General features: G+C 48.4%; 1 protein-coding gene across 2 annotated transcripts in view; it reads right to left on the reverse strand.

Moving 5' to 3' along the window:
- LOC128268659 (WD repeat-containing protein 47) overlaps window positions 1-22,219 on the reverse strand; it is a 47,728-nt gene that overhangs the window by 21,646 nt on the left and 3,863 nt on the right. The window contains exon 5 of one of the 2 annotated variants that reach the window (XM_053005820.1): window positions 21,905-22,196. In XM_053005820.1, the coding sequence (XP_052861780.1) occupies window positions 21,905-22,196 (292 nt within the window). Of the gene's footprint in view, window positions 1-17,444; window positions 18,766-21,904; window positions 22,197-22,219 lie in introns of those variants that run through there. The other variant, XM_053005821.1, reaches the window with a different exon arrangement.

Genomic DNA, 22,219 nt, shown 5'->3' on the forward strand with positions numbered 1-22,219 from the left:
ACAAAAGCATCGCCAAAGTACTAGGAACATCGGCAGGAACAGTAAATTTTGTGAGAAATGCTTTGTTGTTGAAAAACAAAGGAAACGCGAGGTAAACCAAGAAAAACTAAGCCAACGACAGATCATCGCATAGCACTTTTGGCCACAGCGGATCTGTTTGCGTCGTCTAGAACGATTTGCTCAATAATAAAAAACATGTCTAGCCGAAAACCTGTCCATAGGCGGTTGCAAGAAGCTAATCTACCAGGGCGAATTGCAAGAAAAGCGCCACTATTGAACAAAAAAAAAGTACAGATGAGGAAACAGTTTGCTGCTCATTATCGTTCTTGGGAAGGTACCGAGGGTTACGAAGAATTGGCATAATATTTTATGGAGCGAAGAAACCAAAATAAATCTGTTTCGTTCGGACTCTCAGTGGAATGTTCGACGACAAATAATTTCATCCTAGGGTTTACAAAAAACCTGTAAAACATGGAGATGGAAGTATCATGATTTGGGGATAATTTTCATGATCTGGTTTAGGTCCCTTTTTCAGAATAAAGAGTGCCTTAAATGCTATCGAGTATAAGTGAATCATGAAAGACGTTTATGCTACCTTACGTAGTAGAAACCATGCCACTGAGAAGGATATTTCAACCAGAATACGATCCCAAGGATACGTCATAGCTTATGAAATCGTGGTTTGATGGCAATATTGTGTCAGTTTTGCCTTGGTCAAGTCAGTCTCCTGACTTAAACCATGTTGAAAATTTGTGGAATACCTTGAAGCATAAGTTGGCTGGACAATATTTTTCAAACAAAGATGAATTGTGGCAAAAAGTGCAGCAGGAATGGTATTCCATTTCAGCAAAAACTTGTCAGAATTTGATCGATTCGCTGCCAAGTAGAGTGCATGAAATGCTCCAAAACAACGGCGGATACACGAGATACTGACTAATTTTGAAAAAAAATATTGACTTTTACCTAGGTACCAGGTACTTTTAACTGCTTTCTATTGTAATAAGCGAATTCCTAGAATTTTTCACCTCTTTTAGATTATCTTTATATTATTTTTAGTTCTACTACCTTTTGCTATCATTGTAATACCTATGAATGCAATAGGTTTAGAAAAATGATCAAAATATGCAGCTTAAATACTTTTACCTATTTTATTGATCAGCAGTGAAGGTAGATGTATAGCATAGAGTAGGTATTACTTTAAAGGTAATAAATGATTTAGATTTAGAAGAGTAAAGTCGCCTTAGTATTGTTCCCACTCAGAAGCAATGCTGGCAGCGAACGAATGATGCCTCCGTTATGGGGCACTGTCTGCGTCGCATTAACGCGCACAGATGATCGCAACGGTACACGTTGACTCATGTTTAAATATGAATTGGACAAGTTGCTAGACCGGAGCCCGGTCAGTCATGTTTAATTTACAAAACCAACACACCGCGAGCAATCTGTTCTAGTCCGGTGAGTTCCGCGACTGCTGACAATGGTTCCACTGAGTTTTTTTTTCTTAAAAAAAACAGCTTACTCTGGGAACGCTCGGTGACCTTAGCGAGCGGACTTATTTAACATAGATCACTGAACTGGTGATCGTATTGCCAACGTAGCGCCGCACTCAAGGAGATCGGATTTCGTAACCCCTTGCCCTCGACGTGGCTAATGATAAACGGTTTCAATTATCTATTTAAAGTTTCCTTTCGAGCGACATTATTTATGTCATTTTTGGAAACTGGCGAAAGTCACCATTTCCCCAAACGATTACGCCCGTTCGCTCCGGCTCCGGGGTCACCCGGAGTTTCTGTTACTTTCTACCGGAAAATTAGGATGATAGAAAGTGTTTACGCGACAAAACTGCGCCCTGCTACTTTTTGAGCTGGCTCTCCGCCTGACAGTGTTCTCTGACAGAGGGCGATCGTTTTAAGATCGTACCCGAATCGATGAACCACAACATTGTAACCAGTGCGTGTGTCCCGAGTGCCGCCCAAAAACACGGAGGCACAACAACACAAAAAGATTAGCTACAGTTTCGAAATTGCCGGCCGCCGGCTGCTCTCTGCCTGGTGCCGAGGCACCGTGTTTTAAACCCCGACCCCGGACCGAGGCATTAACATTTCCACAAAATGCGAAACAAAAATTGGAGTTCACTCACTGCGCTCTGTGGCACGCACAGCACTCAGCAAATTGGCCCACCTCGAAACGCGCTAAAAATATGCAAATGATGCTGCGCGGTTAATCATCTCCGACACCGGATTTCCACAGAGTCGCGCCCGGCACGCGGGAAGTAACGATCAGCCGAGAGGTTCCGGAAGCAGTGCGTTGAATCATAACTTTTTTTTGCCGCTGCCTTCACCGGGTTCGGGACCGATGTAACACACCGTTGGAGCTGCGTTTCGGTTTCATTGGGTGAACGGAGAGAGAAATGCAATTGGAAGCGTCCACCCTTCGCCACCGTTCATTGTGGCACCCGCCAGAAGTCGCTCTCGGGGGGGATGCTGTACATCGCCACCGAAAGGTATCGAAAGTGCGCTCCGAATTGTTGTTATTGGGAAAAGCAAACAAAGCACAAAACTAATTGAACGATTGTGCAGCCGAAGCCATCTTGCATTGGAGAAATTGGAAAAAAAAGAAATGAAAATAATAACAATAAAGCTAAACAGTACCGATCGGTCGTAATGCCCTCAGCAGGCGATCGATGGCCGTTGCGTAACCGTTGGGCCACGCCGTGCGTTCACTCGAAATCAACAGTTATCACCGGTGGTAACGGCAAATGGCGTTAATAGCATAAATGGTTGGTCACAAAATGGAAAGCCAATTGAAACGGAGGAGGAACTCAGGAAGCCGTCAGGAGGCCACATCTTGAAACTCACCACAAATTTAGCCCCACCATCCCAGAGATCGTTCTTCGCAGGAAGAATGTGTTGCCTCTACTTGGCGCCCCGCGCAGGGACTTGAAGAACCCAAACAAAACACTCTCTCCGGCGGCTGCTAACGGGAAGGGTGAACCATTGGGGCATCGGATCGAAGGAAAGTTAAGCATGAGAAAGGAATCTGTTTCCACCGGCACAAAGGGGAATTTACTTGGTACTTTACAAAATTATACCGTTTCCTGGGGGCCCATTTATGATTTCGTTCGTTCGCTAATTTTCCAACCACCGACCGACGGCGAGACAGAGAGAAAGGCGTCAAACCTAAATACCGTCCGCGTGGAAGGTGGCCCGTCACCATTCAAGCAAATAGTTGAGCATAGAAAAACGGCATAACATCACCCAAAACAGCGGAGTGGCCGAATTCCGGAGAAAACGCCCCGAAAACAATCCCCAAACTCCTTGTGTGCTGTGGGGCCCTTTGGGAAAAATCGGGAAGGAATAGATTGTAATTGACTCGAAGTTCAATTATAACTCGCGCCCGAGACAGAGAGAGAGAGAGACAATGCGCGCCAGGGTCATTCCATTCGTTTTTCGCTTTTTTATGCTCTCCCTTTTTTCCGGCTGCCTCCGGAGGTTAAACCGACAACAAAACACAGCGCGGGAGCTGAGAGTTTTCGCCCCCTACTTACGTTCAAATTAGTTCGCGCCAGGTGCCGCGGTCGCCGCGTGTCAACGTGGCGCGGTGCACGGGCGAAGAGATTATTATATTATATTAGAGGGCCACGCCACACTAAATGCCACACCACTTTCTTCCGTCGCAGCGCCGCGACTTGATGGTGGAAAATTTCGCTTTCACTCGGAAAAGCCACCGACACAGTGTCGGGGGCCGGGTCGGGCCGCGCACACACCGCGCATTTGAAAGGTGACATTCGAAAAGCAGCGCTCCCAGTCAGAGACAGAAGAAGGCGACACAAAAGACTTCAACGACCGGCCCGGTTGGTGTAAGCGACGAACACCGACGAGTGTCACATCGATGATCACTGTGGTGGAAATAAATTGGGCCAGGATTTGGCCCGGGAAAGAGGGGCGGCGAATGGTATGGCACTCCTCACTCAACCGAACGCGCATTCTGGGGAATTCTGGTTTTCCGAGGTGCCCCAGGTCAGGTGGCAGCAATACGCTTTCACCGCCACCGAGTGGCCTTTCCGGTGGCGCTACAATGTTGCAGCCGCTTCGCTCTTCGCTGACCGCATTTTGCGCCTCTGGCTGCTGATAGCTTAAACAGATCTTAACATCTTAATGCAACCGCATCCCGTCGCGTGATGTTCGATAACTCCCATAACCCGATCTCGTGTTGCTTCGCCGCTTTCGATCGTAAAGTGTTTTCGCGCGGCCAATGTCACGCCCAAATGGCCTCCCGGTCGCCCCGACGTTTATGATTGATTGATCCATCGTTTTCCGGTGAAAGTTCCCATCACAGGGCGCACGAGCCGAGCGGCGCGCGCGGTGTTGATCAAAACAAATGGAGACATTTTACGGCGCCAACAAGACTCGTTAGGAAGCCAAGCACAATGCAAATGCTGCGAAACAAAAACTCCCAAAAGCGGGCAATTAAATCGAAAATAACGCAGAACCAATGAAGCACGGAGCAGCCTTATCGAGCAGCCGCATCCGTTTTCTAAACCCACTCGACGGTCCGTCCTTGCTCCTTTGGCACAGTTTACTCAGCTAACAAGATTTCTAGCCGAACCACCCGAAGCCACAAACTTTCAAACGGAAACGCTTTCGAAGCCGATCGTGGTCAATGTCAGATCGCCACCGTCATTGGTGGCTAATTGTGGCGGCCCCACATGGCCACTACACTGCACGTGGCGCGTTGCCATAAATCATCTGCCTCAGTGACACCGAGGTTGGCCCGAGGTTGCGTCATGTGTGGTTCCTTCCGCGCGAAGATTCCGCTGCGTCCGGGAAACACACAATGGCACCATTGCGAAAAGCCCACCACCGGGGGCTTTTCTGAGTTTCTCCTTGCTTGCACTTCCCATCCCGATGCGGTGTGTGTGGGGGGTGCCCTCGCCCGGCTTGGATTGGGATTCGGTTGTTAGGAGGCTTTGGCGGCGGTTGATAAAAGTTTGCCACAATTATCTGCTTTACTTTCCCTTTTTCCCCGAGCACCGTTCCGGTGCCGTCCGCCGCCCGTTTTTCCGATGCCATCGTGGGCGCGGTTGATTGCCGTTTTTCTTTTGTTCCTCCCACTCCGTGATCCGCGGTTTGGGAACGGTTTTTTGGCAATCAACTGAAAAAGAAGAAGCGGCCACCAAATCGGTTTCTGTCGTCCGTAAAACACACACACACCGACGGAGGGCGTGCTCCGCGTTTTGGGGGGCCTTCGCGAAGTGACCATCACCGGCGAACCGTCCAGCCGTCCAGCGGGACATTGCGCAGGCCAGAGCGGTCGAGATTCGATTTGTGTTTTAATGGCGCTCTCGGCGATTATGTCACCAGCGTGCGCCATGTTGACCAACCACCACCGTGGAAAGCGATCGGCTTGGGTTCCAATTGTTTTTCGGCAAACTTTTCATTTCATTCTCACACACGCGGGAAAAAGCGTGGGAACAGGGCCCAACAACGGGTGGCACCTGGGACTCCCCGAAACACCGATTTTGTCACATCGTTTTATTGTTTCGCTTTGGCCACTTTTGTTCGGCGCGATATGAATCGCAACATTCAATTATGAGCATCCGCGGGTCGTTCTATTGGGAAGCCGGAGATGGCTGGAGTCACAGTCACCGCACCGAAAGTCACTTAACGAGCACGAGTGGGAAGCAGGTTTATCGATTCTTCTCCAACTAAACCACTCCCGAAGCGACGACCCGAAGTCAACCAGCGCGCGGACAGTGATATTCGCCCTCCGGCACGGTTCATTTACAGTGGATGGCGAAAAGAAGTTTGACTCCTGAACATTTGAATAATATGTGAAAATATGAGTACATCTTCGTTTTGAATGGCTCTTTTGAGACGTTGAATATTAGATTGAGGTTCTAAGACTAAAATGTGGGCTATAAAATGACATTTAGATGTAATCTAGTAGACTGGTGCGGCCATTTGTGGTCATAGGTCAATTTGAGCACGGCGAAAATAACCTTAGTTTAAGTTGGAAGTTTGAAGTTTTCAGTTTTTCACCCCAATTTCCTTCGTTTTGCTCGCTAATAAAGCAACTAGAGTACATTTTTTAAATTTATGAGCAATAATAACTGGATTTTTTACATGTTTGATATTCAAAATGCAGAATTAAAGCTGAGAAACGCATGGTGAAGAATTCACAAGACATTATGCTCAGCTAGAAATATGGTAGAACCCTCTAATTATCACAAGTTTACCAATTAATAACGTAAATTAGTTATTAATTTGAGTATTAGTGGTAAACATGATAGGGATAAGACACGTATTTTCGACAGAAGCGAGCAAGCAATCGGCAGCAATAACCAAGCTATATGAAAATGAAGGTCGTATTCATCATATTAAAGTTTGTGGCCGCAAGAAGTCATCACCTAAACGAGTTGAAAACGTATACTGAATATCTCCTCCACAAATCATTTACAATCCGTTTAAAATATTGGCCAAAAACGATAATCAAAAGTTATACAACTCCCTTCCTTGCATTCGACGTAGCCTATAGCATGTAGACAAATCTGGCCTTGTTTTCAACCAAATTCCGCACCTAATACAAAAAAGAACGGTATTTTACTATCTGCATGCTTTGAAACCTCGCTTATTGTGAGGAATGCTGTTTTGGAGTGATGAATCTTTGGTAGGATTCACCTCTCATTATAAGGAGTTCAAATTTTCTACTATAAGGGACCTGAATCATTATTAGGAAACAAAGATGCATTATTTACATGAAACCTACAAGTTCCTGGTCGTGCTGACTCGAAAGCTGGTCAAAAATGGACGAAAGAAAAAACATTCAAGGAGGAACTAGTCTTATAGGTGATGATTTCCTCGCACCACAGGATAGTGCGGCAATCCACGCCAGAAGTGGTCATGCAGTATCTCGTGGATGCTAATATCAAAGTTTTAAGGTATTAACATCTTTGTCCAGACCGGCCAACCTTTGAGAACTTGTGGTTAGTCATGATCATTGAAGTAAGCGCCAAGAACCCCCTCAATTTAAAGAATTAGCCAAATTAATCAAACCAATCTGGACCAAAATAATACATGAGGACTTTAGAAAAGGCCACATAACAAAACCAAGATGTTTGGCCACACTGCCTGGGCGGAATGGTATACATTGCATATACATTACATATACTAAACTTGTTTTCGCCGAAGAGAAATTCCGCTTGTTCCAAATATGTTTGACCAAAATTTTTCTCTTGTATCAATCATCCCTAAATACGCCAAAACTATCATTTCCACATCTTTTTTAATGTTTTTGATTGATTTTTGATTGACTAAAGCAAATTTTTCATCCTCGTACTTCCTAAAATCTTTTGTGTTCGTGAACTAAGGTTCTTTTCGCCATCCACTGTATGTTTTATCGGTGTGGATACATAAAACACACCCAAGCACCCAAACACACACACCAAGAGCAGCCCAGGCCAGTCATTGCACCGAGCGGGTCACGGAGTTCAATCGGAGTGCGATATGCACAGCGATCAATAACGAAGCGAGCTTTCACTCTTTGATCGACCCACCGCCGTCCGTAACAGCATTCGAGGGGGAAATTATGAAATTTAAATTAGATTACCCGACGCCGGACAGCGTCGGCGAGTGAGCGTCGGTGATCCTCACTGCTCACCCCGTTTTTTGGCGCCCTCAATGCTCATCGCCATGAGAGCGCACCAACAACAAATGGAATTCCGCTTTGGAGAACATTTGGACCTTCTCGAGCAGCTGCGCCGAGCGGACAGTCTTCTTCTAGAAAAGCACGCTCGGAACGTTCCCGTCAGTCAGAAGCCAGCCGCGGGAGTAATGACGCAAACGGTGGAAGGAACGATCGCCTCGAACGGAGATCAAACAAACACCAATCGGCGTGTTCCGGTATTCGGTGGTCCATGCGCGGTAATTTCCCCAAAATAGAATAACTACCACGTGTTACGTGCACGTGGTGGGGGGGCGACGGGTGAGGTGATGCGGGGTTGGGTGTGTGCGTCGTAATTTTATAAGCACACCGTCTGCAGCCACCAACGAACCAAGGTTCGCCAAGGGTGAAAACGATGCCGAGGCCGGAGTTGAACTTGAAGCCGGCTGCTGGCCGAGACGGTGCGCCCGCCGCCGTGTGCGTACGGATCATTGAATAATTGTAGGCATCACACGTAGTGGAGGCGGCTGCGGTCCAGCACGAGCCTCCCTGGGGGGCGCGGGAGGGGCGAGGACCAATTTTACAATTTCACATTCCGGCGGCTGCGTGTTTCGCGGGCGCGTGGTACAATCTCCTCGTGTCCGAATTTTCCGATCGCAACTCACCGAAGCGCGTCGCCGCCACAGCCCACGGAGGGGCCAACATTATTGGGCCGCATGGCCAAAAAAGTGTGTCACATCGTCTTACCTACAAAGAAAGAAGAAGAAGAGGCGAGAAGCCCCAGATTAAACAGTTGCGGACGACAATCAAACAAAAAGGCGAACCATGAAACGCGACCCGTGAGTAAGTGAGGACAGGCGGTTGGCAGGCGCCGCAAGGTGTCACGCGTGTGGTAATACTGTTACACACGCACGGCCGGTTGCCAACTTCACGCCATGATAACCGAAACCCTCCGAGGAGGGGGGCCGAAGAAATGCGCCCAAAAAAGAGGCGTCCGCCACGGTCGCTTGACCAACTGGGTGTTGGGGGAAGACTGAAGCCGAAGCCGAAATTTCATGCCACAGTTTTCACCGGGGCGTCGTCGTGGCCGACTTTTTGCGGGACGATGATAACGCCGCCCGCGGTGATGTATTTAAAAATGCAAACAACCGGGCGGGAGGACGATAACCGATGGGCGGCTTGCTGGAATGATGCACCGTTTTTCACCTTGGCAATAATACTGGAGGAAAAATCACAGCTTATCCGGTTGCGTCACGAACGCTAGATGACATTTATCGTTTTCCTTTTTAGTCTCTCGGGCAGATTTATTATGAAATCACCTTTAATTACCGTGAACATGTGGGCTCGTTGCGGCTTGGGGTTGGGTTTTGGGGGTGGGCATAACCTAATACGGGACACGGTCAAAAGTTGGTCGCCAGTTTGCTTCCTGGTTTCGAGTGCCATTGGTAATTGTTCGACCAAAGACGAGAAACAACCAACAATAAGCTATTTACGCAAATTGCCAAAATCCAGTCTCGTAAGATTCCGGAAGTGTGTTTCGATCCAACTTTTGACCCATCCAGATTATTCTAGAATTCTCAAATAAACCGTAAATTCCCGAAAGAAAGTTACACGACAGAACTTGCGGAAAATCAATTCAAATAAACGATGTTACTGAGAGTAAGTTAAATTCAAAGTATCGTTGGATTTACGATTCCAACGATATTTCCAACGGAGAGCAGCAAACAGAATCGTAGCTTGAACTGTGATTTTGAAAATTCAACGTTCACCGTTTGCGTGCAAGTTGCACGCAACACCTTCGGTTGTTGTACAAAACACATAAGCGGCACGCAACAATGGAACGTTGCAGCGACACTCGACGAAATCGCTCTCACTATGGGGAAAAGGCGGCCATAAACCAATATGAAAAAGTAAGGATTTAAGTTATATTTTTCTAAAATAGATAAGTTACCTATGACTAATCCGAATTTTTAGCCTCCTGCATTATGTAGATTCCGAGAATTCGTCTCTCAAAGTCGAAATAGTGATAAAAATTGCTTTTCAAAACCAACCTTAATCAACTAGTTTAACGCGATCGTTAGCACAGTTCTGCACCGATTATGTACCTATATTATACATTATTCGAAAGGTAATAGATCCTACTTTGACATGGAAAAATTAAATATTCACGTTTGGCATTGCTTGTACACTTTTATCGGAAATTAGTATAGAAAACTACGAAAAACTACAGGTTTTCAACTTTGGTAACGCAGCAAAATTTTGGCGCGGCTTAGCGCAACTGAACTATGCATTACAATAAAAATTTTAGATAATTTTAAATTATTTCCAGTAAGTAATTTGCATCCGTCTCGATCCGTCCGAGTCCGCTAGGCTTATTTTAAGAAAACAGTTTCCTATGCATAAGGAGGCGCCTGGTCTCTTTTTAGATCAAACATATTGCCTTTATGCCTTTTCTATAATCTAGGTAAACTACGTTAACTAATTTAGGTAACAACGGCATGTCCATTTTGCACGTAAGAAGTATTTACATGTTTCAGAATATACGTTTGTATAGAATTCTACCTTTTATGCCTTTTCGATGCACAATATGGATAAGTGAATATGTGTTTCTTTTAGGGCATATGCATTTTAAGGTAGTCGGTAAGTCGGTATAATGAAAGGGTATTTTCAGATTCTGATCCGTAGATCCTAAAACGAAATATGTCCGCCCTATCCCATACAAATTCCCCATCGTGCTTCGATCGAGTGTGATTGATCGACAGGATTGTTCAAATGTGTCAACCGTTTAGACTTCAGCTGGATTGAATATGCAAACATCAGAAGGCGTCAAAAAGTATGAATAAAATTAATATTCTTAAACGTTTCCAAACACATCCAGCCAGTGCCCCAGTCAGAGTAGCGTAGGAAACATGACCTTCGCTTGTTAACAAACGCACACCCCATGGAGACCCATCCCAGGCATTACTGCGCGCGTTCTATTAATTTATTTCGCATTAATTAAAGCCGTATGCAGTTTTCGTGACGCGGGCGAACACGGACGCCATCAGCAGCAAAAAGGAGCCCAAACCCAAACACACCCCTTCGCACTGTGTTCCCAAAACGGCCGCTGACAATTCCGCGAAACTATCGATGGGCGATGGGACACCGTGGGTGGACGATTAAACGGCATCTGGGGAGGGCGGAGCAAAAAGCGATAGCGAGAAAACGGTCACTTTAAAAATCAACATTTCATTCAAGAGTCGCGCCCGTACTCAAGACGTACGCCACTCAAAAGTATACGTGCCACTTCGGACGCCTTTGCGGGACATTTTTTTTATTCCGCTTTACTTTCAGACCCGAGCCCGTCGGCGGTTCCTCCGGTGGTGCGTATCGAGTCAGCCGTTAAAGGAACTATTTGTTGTGCCTAATGTCTTGTGCCAGGCCAACCGTCATCCGGCGAGGCGAGTTGTCTCGCCGTTACGCTCTCGAACCAATATGGAATCGCCTCCAGACTCCACAGTCAGGACAGAGCTCTGTGGAAAGATTTCGGCCGCTGAGTCACTTTGCAAAATATGACGTGTGGTTTCACTCACTCGAGGGTAGTTGGTAGCTTTTTTTGTGTCCGTCGTTGTCCTCCCAGTTCCCATTGATGTCCATCCCGGGATCTTGAGCCGCAGTGACCGATCTGTGACGGGCGTGGAGTTTGACGCAATGTCGGCCGCTGCTTATATGGGCTGAGAGTGCGCGCCGTCAATAATACACACGGACGAGGTGTCCCCGTATAATGTTGAATGTTTCGAGCAATTTATCACCCACCCGTGGGGGTGACAATTTTTTATCTTTCGATTTGGGTGTAAACATGACAAAGGATCACCCACCCAAAGCGTTCCGGACTTTCTCCGCTCATGAATATACGAATTGACGTGGAGAAACTTGAACGATCAGGATGTGTCTCCATCGATACTAAATTGTCCCTTGTAAGCCTCGGATCACTGCCTAGCCGGTCTGATGTTCAAATCGGCCTATGATTGATTTAGTATTGCCTCTTTCGAATAATACTTTCACATTTTGGAATCATTCGGCATATGACAATATCGACAAACGATTTTCTTTACAAACAATTCGCAGAAGAATTATGTTAAAAAGCTCTTTAAATCATCTTTCTACATCAACGGCTTCAACAAATTTGTTTAAATAAACAAATAAATAGTGGAAATGTGGATTTTTCTGCAATAAGTTTATGGTCATGGTGCCGATGCAACTAATTACGAACAATTTTGGATTCGTCGATTCCGTTCCGTCTGTTAAATATGCACCTCACACAGACAGGATTGTCTTCGAAATTGTCGATATAATCACAGAAATAATCGACATGATGGTAGTCGTAGTATCGCCCAGGAGCTAAAGATGGACCATAAAACCCTTTTTAATCCTTTTGCGTAAAACTTGTTTTGAAAAAGAAGCTCGATGTTTCGGTAGGATCGAATTTCTACCTGCTAAGCCTTGCCCAACGGAATAAAATCTACCCAGTTCTTAAACGGATGGTGACTGCGGATGAGATATGAGTCACATACGACAATATTGTGCGAAAACGATTGTGGTGAGAGAGAGGTAAAGCAGGCCAAACGGTGGCCAAACCAGGCCAGGAAGGTTCTGCCGTGTGGGACTTGAAAGGAATGGGACTTGGTGGGACTTGAAAGGAATAATTTATTATGAGTTGCTTCCGTGTGGTCAAAGACTACATTAAGACCTCTACTGTCAATAACTGCACCGTTTGATGCTATCTATTGACCAGAAACGACCAATCACACGTCTGTAGCCAGAAACTCCTATAGTTCAGGTTGGGAAGGTTCGTTGTATCCATCGAATAGTCCGGACGATTATCACCTTTTTCTCGCATTCCAATCCTTTCTGAGTAATAAGAAGTTGGAATCTAGAGAAAATTGTGAAAATCGATTACTGGATTTTTTTCGCCAATCTTTCCAAGCTTTCTATGCGAGAGGCATTATGAAGCTACCTATAAAATGACAACAAATTGTGCAACAAACCAGTGCATATTTGACGCAAATCGGACCATCGGAAGCATACCTTTCATATGCATCATCCCTTTTTCACCGATCACACGTCATCAAACGCTTAAAAAGCGTCACCTGCTACACAACTCTAAGCCAGTTAAGGGAGTGTCCCCAAAACCCTCCTACGGTACGACCAGCGGGCCAATCAGACAAGGTCGACACGCTAAATTTCACACCTGCTGAACATTCCGTTCATGGAGAATCCGTTTGCTAACGAACACCGGAGCGGACGCCGATCGTCAACTAGCAGCAGCCGCAGCAGCGGGGTGTTGATCATCGCTTCAATTTGGGAAGATCAAATAGAGCAGAGCCTGGAGCAAGCCGATGCTTCCCCGTCAACGTATCAAGCTGTGTTTGGTGGTTGATGTGTCTTTTCCAATATGCTTTTATGGGTTCTTTGACTGACAGAGCCACTCGAGCCCGCTGCGCGAAGTGATAAAACACTTTACTCCGGGCTGCGAATTGTTTTACGACAAGACGCCACACTAAAGCGGGCCGGGTATTGATGCTAGTGTCTACTTCTTCTAGACGGAAGAACCGCCGCTGGCAACAGAACCACAACCGGCGTGAAACGATCGCCATATAAGGGTGCGGCGCGCGCTAGAATACGCTGGCGCAGACACACCGTTTGGCTTCACCGTTCGGACCAGTTCCAACATCACGTACCCGGACCGAGTACATTACCGAAGGGGGCTGCTCCACTGTTCGAGCGATAAAAAATCGAGCGAACATAAAATCACAATATTTTGTCAGACCATTTTCGGTCAGACAACCGCGGATCCCAAGACTTCTTTCTAAGTCCTGCAAACCGGTGCCTACCGCAAGACGCGACCGATGGAAACCCATCGGCCAGACACACTCATACATGGCGATGGCGTTAATAGGTCAACGAATTTGGATCTCCAAACACGGCCCGTGTGTTCGTGTGTGTCATCCTGGCAACCTGGTGGGCCTTGTTTGGGCGGCACACACATTTGGATACTCTCTCGTGGTCGCCATGCGCTGTCAGCGATCTATCAACGATCGCCCGGATGATCTTAAGTGAGCTCTCCCTGACGACGACGAAACGCCGATCGATGGATCTTCACACTGTCAGCTCTCCCGAAGCGCGTGGGTACGTCCGATGAGCAATCATTTCTGTGCCGTGGCAGCCGCAAAAGGAGTGACCAGCACCCCGTCGTCACCAAAAAGGTCTGGCGAAACAAACCGTTGGAGGCTGGAATTGAATTAATGTCACCCAGCTGGGGCCAATTTACTGGTGTAAGCATTAATAATTATTCATTAAGCATTAATAACAATGAACACGAATTATTCAACAGTTACATTGTGGCCGACGGTCAATACAAGGGCCCGATGGAGCAGCACTCAACTTCGACACCAAGCGACGGGTTCCGTAAATGGAATTGCTAAAGTTTACTTATGTTCACAAATTAAATATAAAAATAAAGTACACAAAGACCTATAAGATACCCGTCGGCGAATGATCGATCGCGCGTCATTCGATCAACGGAACAGGCCGGCATTACATCCTTCGCTTGGGGCGACTTAACCCTCCTAACTCGAGCCGCTTTACACACTGGTCACGTTTCGCTCGACCTCCACCGCTACACGGGCAGCGGATTAGATTACACTCCGGGAGTCAGGTTCCACACACCGGAGCGTCAAACCGATTTGCATTCGTATCTTCGCTCGTCATCGCCTCGGTACACCTTCGAGCCCTGATCGAACATGGCGGCTCCTGCTTTAATCACGGTACACATTGTAGTGACATCAACTGGGCCGCCTTTACAGTATCGCCGACCCATACAGTAGGACATCGAAGACCTCATCCGTAGGCGGTCACTCTACGATCAACAAAAGGAGATCTGCTAACGTCGCGGGAAGCAAGGGTTTTCAACAATCATGCATGATTCAGCAACATATCGGCAGTAGCAAACCCAAGCCAAGTTCCGGTACGGCCAGCGACCCACCGTGTTACCGGGAATCGACCGGTACAACCTTCCAACCGTTTAACGCCAACAAGCGAAAACATCGGTAAAGACCTGGCCGGTCTTCCACCAAACTAATAACGTCTAATTGTGCCGGACACGGAACCAGTTCCGTGATTCTTGCGCGCCCGGGTGTTGAAACAGAAACAAACCACCCACCGAAAAAAGGAAAACAACAACAACACCGAAACTCCCATAAAGTGGTCCCACGCACGGTAGGCGCCACACACCGATCGGTCGGATCGTTGCGATCCGCACACGCTGCTTACAAGAGAGTCTTGGACGATTTGTTCACGATGCGGGAAGCACACCGCGTGCCTGCTCGTGTCATGCCCTCTCTCAAACGAGATCGCCGTGACGAGTCAAGGATCATTACCATTTCTACTGCGATTGAGCTCGCAAACTCGCAATTGCGCGGTTCGAGAGCCCGCTGATCGCTTCACTTACATCGTGTGGCCGGCTCCTGTAGCCGATCCGAACAACGTAACTGAGCGGCGGGTAGAGCGAAAATGGCCGCCATGGCAGTCTCTAACTCGAGCAGAGGTCAATCAATTTGTAGCTCGCTACAGTCTTCACTTTTTTACGCGAATGAATGTTTGTTCGTGATATAAAGTATGTTAAAAGTGTCGAGAATTGTCGGACTTAATAATTGACAGCTACAGAGAGTTGCAAAACCACACATTCCTTACATTTAGCTGTGTAAAGCATGGCCCACTTAGAATGGGGAAAAGTTGTATATTTTCTAGCCTATTTTTCAGATGGTTTGACAGCTCTGTCTTTAGTAAACATTCGACTTTCAGTGCTGAAAGTTTCATCTTGCTACGCGGAGTTTATAAAAAGTTATTCTCAATGGAACTCGAAAGAAGAAAAATAATTCTGCACACTCATGTCGACAACCCCACGTGGTCTGCTTTAAAAATCGCAAAAACACTAAAATTCGCAAAATCAACTGTACATGCTGTACTTTAACGTTTCCGGCAACCCAATACCGTAGACCGAAAGATTCAGAGTAGACGTCGACATTCGAAGTAGAGTAAACGAAGACGAACGAGTAGACGAACATACGACCGGCAGCTGAGCTAGAAGGTTTTGAGATTAATAAAGGCAAATCATAAATCCCGAGTTCGGGATATTGCAAAAAAATATCGTGCCAGCAGAAGTACTGTTCAGAAGATCTGTCTATGAAAAAGCTAGTGTTTTTTTCCTTGCAAGTAAGCATCCCTTAAACAAAACCTAGCCGCTAAAACACGCGCTAAAAGTTGTTCTAACGAGTAGGTTCTGACGAGGTAAAAAGGATGCTTGCTTATGGACTACGAAACGGACGATGCTGCAGAGATGGCGAGAAATTAGAACAAATTAACCGCTGAGGTGGACCAGAAGATTGTGGCGAAAATGATAACGCGCATTCAAAAGAATGTTCGCAATTTCATCCGACGACCGACAGAATAAATTTATGAAATTCTTCTCTAAAAGTACAATAAAATAGCTTCATTTTGACACCTTGACATGTTTCAAGCCGAAGTCAAACCGACCCCGAAATAGAGCTAACTGAATTCCCGATTCTAAGTGGGCCATGCTTTATTATTAAATCTGTTTTTTTGGGTTATTACTACTATGTCGAAAAAATATCGAGATCTCGATTATAACTCGAAAAACCTTTCTTTATTCTTGCTTGCTATTCTGTGGAACGATATCGAGTCGAGTTTGTATCAAAATGATCACAAACTAATCACGAAAATATGATGCACAAAACGGTACGAGAAAATTGAACCAAGGATTTTCCTATCCACAAATCCGGTTGTTTTTGACGCACAGAAGCACAATGCAGTAGTACTTTGCTTCTGTTAATAAAAATTTAAATATATTTTAGAACAACCGAGACGATCGAGATGCATCTTCAAATGAGTGTCCGCGCCGTTACGGACGATTGGCCCCGCCATAAGCGGACCGTAACCGACCGGGCCATCGTTCAATGTCTTCCAAACGGCCTCGAGAGGCCTCGCTACGGTCAGCCCCAATGATAGCGTTCTCTTTTTCTCGTCCAGATTAATTACCGGCTTTCACCGGATTCAGCGTTCTGGCGGCACGACGCGTGACCTCCGACCACGTTTGGGGAGAGAGCGAAAAAAAACAAGAGAGACATCAGCGAGACAGACGCCGAGTTTGGCGCCAGCTTCTTCGGACCGGCGTCTTCCGGTGAACCACCCCTGACCACCCCCAGACCCAGAACGAAGACAAACGCGTACAAAGTGCTGGAAATTATGCAAACCATACGCCCCCTCTCTCTCTCGCTGCCCGCCCGCCCGCGATCCGCGAATGGAATGTTTTACGATCGGATCTCGCACCGCCGGAGCGTCGAGCGTCGAGTGCGGACCATCTTTGGGGTGGTGTGCCCGCGACCTGCCCGCAGCAGGATCGGGTTGAGTGTCCCGTCCGGCATTCATCCCAGGCCCTTACGCCGCTGACACGTTTTCTGACGCATTTTTGGTTTGTTTTTCACGTCAACACACCGGGCAGAAGCTCGGCAGAATGACCATTTATAGTGCGATCGATCAGTGATGCCATTTTTTTTGCGCAGTCACAACGCTCCCCAGGCACAGTGTGTGGGCGGAGATGGGCGGGTGAATTATTTTAATCGGTAATTGCGCGATCGCGTGATTACGCAGCCACGTCGGCCGGGTTGTTGCTAAGCCGCGGACAAGTATGGTGCGCTCGCCCGGAGCTTGTTCTAATGAATTACCTCATGGGCGCTGTCGAAGCTGCTGCTGAAGCTACTGTTGAGCACCTTGATGCGATCGATGTCGCTGGCAGCGCCTCCACTGCCACCGCCACTGCCCGTACTGCTTGTGGCGTCCTCGTCACCACCGAACAGCGACGAGGCGTCCGAGAGGCGTCGCGAGTAGCGCCGACTGGCGTCCAGCGAGTCGATCGAAATGCGCCGCGAAAACGACGAGTAGCTCGAGTCGTTCGAGTTGCGCCGATTGTTGTTGGCCAGTCCGGTTGGCAGCACCCCCAGCGTCGTCGTCGGTTTGGCGATGCCCGAATCGAACGACAGCCGCTTGGTCATGTCGCACAGCTCATCGTGGTCGCCACTGTCCTCGCCACTGTCCTTGGACGCGCCGCCGCCGCCGGAAGCCTTCTTCAGGATCGAGTGAAGCTTCCCGACCGACGACAGGCCATCGTCCAGGTTCAGGCTGCTCCGTTTGTTGCTCATACTCGCGCGGCGATTCACCGCGGCGGGGCCACCACCATTCACTCCCATGGGGCCGCCGGATGGCTTCCGGCGAAGGTCCACCGTCGAGACGGAGGTACCCCGTAGCATCGACGGGAAGTCGGCCGGGTGCTGCAGCGGCCGTGCGGGCATGCTGTCCCGGCGGCGCACGTCACTTCCGAGCAGTCCGACCGACCCGTTCAAACCCTTCCGGCTACCAGAGTACTGCAGCTGCAGATCGCCAAAGTGTGCGATCGAGTTCCGGTTCGCCAGCCGGTTCCGGCGACGGGCGGCCATTTCCGCTTCGCGGCCCACGTTGTAGATCGAACCGTACGAGGCTCGAGGAGCCTGTTTGCTCGCTCCGCTGGCCACCGACAGATCACCGATCGAGCTGGCGATCGAATCGCGGCGCCTCACGGAACACACCGAGCCACGCCGGTGACTACCGTGCACGCTGCAGTGGCGGCTCGTGCGCGACTCGATGATCTTCACCTCGTTCTCCTTCTGGTTGCAGAAGATTTCCTCGATCTTGCGCAACTGCCGATCGACACCGCAGAACGGCCGGTGCTGCCGAGTCGTCTGGTGGTGATGATAAAGGTTCGCCATCCCGTCGAGGAGCGTCCAGAAAGTTGGGGCGGGACACAGCGGAACTTTCAGCGTTCAATGTTCACCGTGACTCACTCGACACGTTCACGCACTAGCAGCATACCACACACCACCGAAGAGGTCCACTGAGGAAAAGGGCCCAGGATCCTTTAATATTCGTTCACAAGATCTGAGAGAACTTCACACGAATCACTTCAATCGCTTCGATCGCCCATCAAGACATCGTCTGACAACTTTTGCTTGCTTCCCGACGCGCACACCAGTCCGATTGAACCTCTCGAGCAGAACTGATGACCGCGCGAATGTTCTCTCGCGCCGTGTGTCGCCACACCACGCGCGCGACACGCAAATATCCAGCAACGCACACAAGGTTGGCGTGGTGTCGCGGACAACACAACCTCGACTCGCGTCGCGGAGCGAACGGGAGAGCGCACGATTGGCGGCATGCTGCGCGGTCAATTGAGACGATCGAATCACGCGAGTCCGATGATGGCACGAGAGCCACATTAATCATAAATTGCATTTCCCCTTTGCCCGACTCCGATGCGCGTTGGAAACACATTCCCCCGGCGTGTGACCAATTGGGCGCGTAATGTCAAAAATTGATTGCGAGCTGGGCTCCGGTTTTTTTGAACCCACCATATGCGCAAGAATGCAAGAACCAGGTCACCCGTCACCGGCAGCCAGCAGCTGATCCGACAGCGAACGCCCTTACCACGGTTGAAGGTTTCTTCGGTTTTGCGTTTCTAGCGGCGCGGCTGCGGAGGATGTCGACGGGTTTGTAAAGTAACGAGCGGCTCAATTAAAAAAAAACCGAGCTCCCCGATTCTTGTTGGCCGCGTGGGTGTTGGATCAAGGACTGCCGGATTTGCGACTCGATGGTATGCCGCGTGTGCGCGCACACAGCGTACTAACCAAGTCAATCATACGCGTGCCCCGATGTGGTCCACCCCGGGGAATCCAACTCAAACCCGACATTCCAATGGCGTGCTCCTACAGTACAGCTAACTGCGAGTCATAAATCGACCACTTGAAAACACTTTCCAGTCGCCAAAGCCATTGGTGCTCAACGTAACGGAACACGCGAAGTCAACGAACGGAAGGGGGTTAAAAAAGATGTCACAAAATGAAGATTGATGGAGCATCTTCCAAATGGAGATAGCCGCAGATTGCACAGTCGATGAACCGCGATCGATCAATGTTAACAAAATAGTTTTCCCCATTTACTCGACTGCTTGGAGCTTGCGTCAAACGCGTTCTCGGCCAGTCAGGGGCTGTGTAAAACCGAAAACTGACTAATCGCAAACGGAACCAGAGTAACCGGACGATGTCCGAACCGCGCGACAGCGCAACGGCACAGAATCGCTCATGCACGACTCACACACCATGTGCCGTGTCGCCTCCGCCAAGAGTTGGGCAAATATTGGTTCATTCCTTAAAGCCCAATTGACGAACTACACTCCATCGACTCCATCGCCGGGCGCGCGTTTGGCCCTATTTGCTTGTGACAATAACGCAGAGACGGGGGTGAGTGTAGGAGTTCATAAAAGCAGTGTTTTTATCTTAACGCCATCGTCAATTAAGCACCGTCACGCGGGCGGGCTGGGGCTGTTCTATCTGTCATCGAATTTACATCCAGCACGACGACGCAAGTGTAAACGATCCGATCGGTTCCGATGTGGGCCGTCGGCACGTTGGTGCTTTTCCAAAACGCCAACGGAAAATTTTTCGGAACTTCCGACGGCAGTAATAAAAACCCTTCATTAGCATCCATCCGCTAACGAGGCATCCGCCGCCGCCGCCGTAACGCAAACACTCTCCACGGAACCGCGCCCAGGTTGCCAGGTTGTCATCAGGTCTATAAAACGATCAGCGTGGACGCTCGTAAAATTAGACATCAATCTGTTTTCGGAACGCAAGCGTCGCGTTACACATGCGATCGAACGGAGAATGCGCTACACGATCCAATCGATCGTCATTAAAGATATTGACCGATAAAATTATATCCGAACAGCGATCCCCGCCCCGCGATCGGAGCGGCATTCGTGCGGTGGTGATCATGAACTTGCCTTAAAAGGATCGAACTGGACGGCCGACACTGACGGACGGCAGCGGTGTCGCCTGGTGACACTATGGCCGCATCTCTCGTGCGGGACCTTCACGCGAGCATAAGGTTGCCCCCCCAGTGCCCTTCGTGTGTCGTAAAGGTTTCGCCGATGCCGGAAGTTGTGTCGCTTTGTGCCCACGCACACCACGTGACAACACGGCCACACGCCGATGATCGATAAGTGAGCCGATTGATGGCCTGAGAACGGCTCAAAAAGGTATGCCTGTGGATGTCAAGGACCAGCACGGCCCTTCTGGGTCTGACTACAACACAGAATCTAAATAGAATGATATTTAAAAAATGTGAGTTCCTTCCTACATGTTCCACAATCACAACAATAAACAAACTACGCAACCGTTCAAAATCCGCTATGAAAAGTGTCGAAAAGATCGTCGTAACGTAAAGATTGCACCGCTTCGGAACCTCCACTTGCAAGCAACATTGCACGAAAACTAACCCTCATCACTGTGGCGTGCGTCGATTCATCCTCTTATGCCGTATTCTTCGTGTATTAATGTCTTCCGCATCTGACCACAGTGGCTGCACCAGAGAGCAGGCAAAGGTTTTGACGATACGTGTCATTGAATTAACAACTTCACTCTGGTAATCCGGTTCCACCTTCGAATGCGCGATAGTGGAAAATGGTCAAAACTGGTCCGGTAGTCGTCGTTCGGCGCCCACGTGCCAGGCTGGCCCGACGGCCGGCCGGTGGGGACCAATTTCCAATCGCAATTAGAAAACGGACCAGAGCGTACCGCCCCGTATCGAGAACTGAACCAGTTTATCCCCTGTCGATAGAATCGGATGCGTGGATGAGAAGGCGTAAGGGAGATATACACTTTGTTTGCGTGTTCCACTTTATCTCGCTTTTAACGCCAACGGGTGACGCGAGCTACCCGGCTGGCTGAAACTAATCCGAGTCCGGTACCAGAGTGTATTCAAACGAATGTATGAAGTTGCGTTCTACAAACAGAAAACATTTTGCAGCAGCAGCGTAAAGGTTTTGTGAGGTTTAAATTTTTAAACCATGGAACTTTGTTTGAATAAAGCGCAGCACTTGCATTATTGCAAACACTGAGGACTGAAGACATTAGAACCACAAGCAATTTGGCCATCATTTCCTAACCGTATTCTAACACTGTATGAAAACAGGGAAATGAGGTCTACGGATGCCTATTTTTCACCATTACCACGCGTGTCAACATATTCAACAATACCGAGGAGGGTAATTGTATACTTCACTGATACCCTTTTTCCAAAGAAAACGGACACCTACCTCGTTGCCGAACATTTCCTCCGACGGATGCACTCCTCCAATCGCGGGCAGCAATCCATTTCCATTGGCTTGACCACCGTTGGATGACGCCGCGGTTGGTCCGGCACTGTTCATGCTCATGTGAGTCGGTGGAACGATCGTTGGGTTACCGTTGATAATATAATCACTCTCCTTGTTTTGCTTTTGTTGCTTAAACTTTTCGTACAGCTCACCACCACCCTCGTTGGTTCCGTTCGCCGTTCCGTTACTGGTGGCCGGCGCTACCGTCGCTTGACTGTGGCCCGCTTTGGTCCTGCAACGGATAAAACGTCGTGT

Source organism: Anopheles cruzii, chromosome 2 (genome assembly GCF_943734635.1).
Source record: "Anopheles cruzii chromosome 2, idAnoCruzAS_RS32_06, whole genome shotgun sequence".
Lineage (NCBI taxonomy): Eukaryota > Metazoa > Arthropoda > Insecta > Diptera > Culicidae > Anopheles > Anopheles cruzii.